The 3,846-nt window shown below is 53.3% G+C and overlaps 1 protein-coding gene across 1 annotated transcript; it reads left to right on the top strand.

Annotated features, from left to right (window-relative positions):
• The first annotated feature begins 339 nt into the window (after positions 1-339).
• On the top strand, positions 340-1,932 carry LOC138360106 (splicing regulatory glutamine/lysine-rich protein 1-like). The gene is made up of 3 exons (XM_069320048.1): positions 340-358; positions 586-698; positions 1,450-1,932. Exons 1-3 carry the CDS (start codon positions 340-342, stop codon positions 1,930-1,932), a joined length of 615 nt encoding a protein of 204 aa, XP_069176149.1.
• Positions 1,933-3,846: the final 1,914 nt, after the last annotated feature.

The following is a 3,846-nucleotide window of genomic DNA, read 5'->3' as shown; positions in this document are numbered from 1 at the left end:
GCAATGGAGCCCTGCCCCTATACTCTAGTGATAATGCTCTTCAGAGGCACTCTCTTCCACCTCCACGATACTTGGTAGTGACGGCTGTTTTTGGTCGGCATATAAGCATCTGGATTACTGACCAACCTATAGTCGACATCATCGATAGCATCGGCACACAAAACTGCACTAACTGGGGTTGCAGGAAAAATAACTGAGAATGAAGCTAGCGATCAACAGTGAAACTCACCTTCAACTCTGCTGATGAAGGGACCCTTGTTGAAGACAACTGATTCAGATTCTTTGGTTATTCACACCACTAAGGCAAGTAACGAAGGAGAGAGGTTCATCCACATCGACATGGCTGCAAATATTACCAGTACACCTGGAAGTGTACACTGCCTGCAGGGAAGTGTAGCGTCTGCTCCCTCGACCATCACTACGGGGACTGAAATGCACACCACAAACCATGCATATCTCTGCTGGAACACATCATCATTTCCCCTGACTGTCTAATCAGACAGGAAGATCTGGGTCTTAGGGAAACCTCGACAATCCGTTGAGGTTTCAAATTCTCGATAATATAAACCCTAATGTTTAAACCAGAGTCCAGAAGCAGGAAGAGACCAAAGAGTCCAGAAGTAGGAAGAGACAAAAGAGTCCAGAAGCAGGAAGAGACCAAAGAATCCAGAAGCAGGAAGAGACCAAAGAGTCCAGAAGCAAGAAGAGACCAAAGAGTCCAGAAGCAGGAAGAGACTAAAGAGTCCAGAAGCAGGAAGAGATCAAAGAGTCCAGAAGCAGGAAGAGACCAAAGAGTCCAGAAGCAGGAAGAGACCAAAGAGTCCAGAAGCAGGAAGAGACCAAAGAGTCCAGAAGCAGGAAGAGACCAAAGAGTCCAGAAGCAGGAAGAGACCAAAGAATCCAGAAGCAGGAAGAGACCAAAGAGTCCAGAAGCAGGAAGATACCAAAAAGTCCAGAAGCAGGAAGAGACCAAAGAGTCCAGAAGCAGGAAGAGACCAAAGAGTCCAGAAGCAGGAAGAGACCAAAGAGTCCAGAAACAGGAAGAGACTAAAGAGTCCAGAAGCAGGAAGAGATCAAAGAGTCTAGAAGCAGGAAGAGACCAAAGAGTCCAGAGCAGGAAGAGACCAAACAGTCCAGAAGCAGGAAGAGACAAAAGAGTCCAGAAGCAGGAAGAGACAAAAGAGTCCAGAAGCAGGAAGAGACCAAAGAGTCCAGAAGCAGGAAGAGACCAAAGAGTCCAGAAGCAGGAAGAGACTAAAGAGTCCAGAAGCAGGAAGAGATCAAAGAGTCCAGAAGCAGGAAGAGACCAAAGAGTCCAGAAGCAGGAAGAGACCAAAGAGTCCAGAAGCAGGAAGAGACCAAAGAATCCAGAAGCAGGAAGAGACCAAAGAATCCAGAAGCAGGAAGAGACCAAAGAGTCCAGAAGCAGGAAGAGACCAAAAAGTCCAGAAGCAGGAAGAGACCAAAGAGTCCAGAAGCAGGAAAAGACTAAAGAGTCCAGAAGCAGGAACAGACCAAAGAATCCAGAAGCAGGAAGAGACCAAAGAGTCCAGAAGCAGGAAGAGACCAAAAAGTCCAGAAGCAGGAAGAGACCAAAGAGTCCAGATGCAGGAAGAGACCAAAGAGTCCAGAAGCAGGAAGAGACCTAAGAGTCCAGAAACAGGAAGAGACCTAGAGTCCAGAAGCAGGAAGAGACCAAAGAGTCCAGAAGCAGGAAGAGACCAAAGAGTTCAGAAGCACAAAGAGACCAAAGAGTCCAGAAGCAGGAAGAGACCAAAGAGTCCAGAAGCAGGAAGAGACCAAAGAGTCCAGAAGCAGGAAGAGATGAATAAAATGTCTGTTGCCCGCCAGGCTTCAACTACCAGTCCTCCAGCGACGTCTCACAACCAATCAAGTCTTACAAGGCAGTTGCGCCACTGTCCAACAGCCTAATTCTCGGTGAAGCCACATCCAGGGTCCGCCTCCACCACCAACCCAGCCACAACCTTCACCAGTCACGGCTTGTGAATGATTACAGTACGACTACTGAACTATTTAACCTAACGGGAAGGATTGTCGGATCAAACCACAGCAAGATTGCAAAGACGATCAACAGCCTACTGTCTGCAAATGGACTGTCAACCGTCATTGTACTAGATGACTGGCTTCCTGCAACATTGACTCCAGCACCTGATGATCCTGCAACAGCAACAACACCACCTTTACTGCCAGGAGAACTGCTCCAGGTGTCGTGGGGTATGGTTGTTCTGTCCGGCCACTGCAGTTGTTCTCGACCCGGCGAGGAGTGAGGACCTGGATGTCGCTGCTGACGTGGCTTGTGTCCCGTGTTTTTGCTGAGGGGCCCTTGGGACCGTGACGGTCTGCAATCATGGGTGGTGGGGGGATTCCTGTGCCCCCTGTTACCAGGCAGACCTCCATTGGCCTGGAGTTCTCTGGGATTGCTTCCTACCACGCTGTGGAGGTGGTAATGATTGATATGCTACATGTCCAAGTGGGGTGCAGCTGCTTGCCGGACAGCGGGCAATTGTCAAGTTCAGCTCCCCGGCGATTTTTCAAGGTCTCGTCACGCGCTATGATGGGCGCTCATTCGATCTTCCTGGAGATGGTGGGTCGGTGACCCTCTCGGATCGTTGTGGAGCCACGACGTATGTGGCAGTTTTCTTGAGATGATTTCGGGGCTTTTTAGTGTGCCCGTGGCCCGGTCCTCGACCAGGCCTCCATCCCTAGGAAGCAGCCCGTGACAGCTGACTAACACCCAGGTACCTATTTTACTGCAAGGCAACAGGGGCATAGGATGAAAGAAACTCTGCCCATTGTTTCTCGCCGGCGCCCGGGATCGAACCCGTTCGATCAGTGCACGGGATGCCTTTTGAGTTCCATGAGGATCTCCTACGTCGGTACTTTGCCCGGTTTGGGCGGGTCCTACATGTGAGGATGAATGCCGTCCCTACCGGGAGACGGAAGGGGGTCCCGTGTGGGACGCACACTCTCGCCATGCGCCTCCAGAATCCTGTACCATCCTCCATCATGCTGTTGGGGTTCACGATTCGTGTTTTTCACGCAGGACAACCTCGGACTTGTTTCAGGTGTGACCTACCAGGTCACCTGGCTGCGGGGTGTGAGGAGTACCTGGGTCACCTCTGTTAACCTCTTCCAGGAGGAGGATTTTCCCCCGCTGTCGGCCCCGGACCTGTCTCCACGTGCTGGACTGTGTGTTGATTCCCTGCTGGTTTCTACCCCGGTGTTGGGTGGTGGAGTGGATGTTGACGTGGGGTTTGGGGCAGCCTCGCCCCCGTCGCCGGCTTCCCCGCCTCCGACGTCCCTGCCCCTGTCGCCCCAGCTCGCCCCGTCTCGGCCGCCCAGGCCTGCTCCGTCCCTGCATGCGGCGTCTCCTGTCCCCGTGGGATGTCCGTAGCGAGAAGTCTCCTGCTGTATGTGGTCCGTTGCCCCCGGCCGTGGAGGCTGCAGTTCTCAGGGGCCGGGCCTTGAAGGCGCGTCCGTCAGAGAGTTCTGCTGTGTTACGAGATGATGGGGGGTGCTCGGATGACTTGCAGCCCGTCTCCAAGCACTCAAGGCGAGTCCTGAGTGTGTCTCCCCTTCGTGGGGTGCCTTGGATGGAGATGGAAGAGTACGTTGATCTGGCGTCTCCTGTCGAGGTTGGCGGTGCTGTGTGGGGGGGGGGGCTCTGTGCTGCGTCCGGTGTCGCCCCCTGTGCCTACTGCTGATGACTTCTTACGGTGGGAGGTTGCTCCTGCCGAACCGGACCTCGTCGTGGTCTTACGGACGGATGTGTGCCAAGGTGCCTCTGCTCTTGTGCTCGGTGGCGGGGACCCCGACTCATCTGTG

The sequence above is a fragment of the Procambarus clarkii genome, unplaced genomic scaffold (genome assembly GCF_040958095.1).
Source record: "Procambarus clarkii isolate CNS0578487 unplaced genomic scaffold, FALCON_Pclarkii_2.0 HiC_scaffold_95, whole genome shotgun sequence".
NCBI classification, from domain to species: Eukaryota; Metazoa; Arthropoda; class Malacostraca; order Decapoda; family Cambaridae; genus Procambarus; species Procambarus clarkii.
This window is presented reverse-complemented; position numbering and strand designations above follow the sequence as displayed.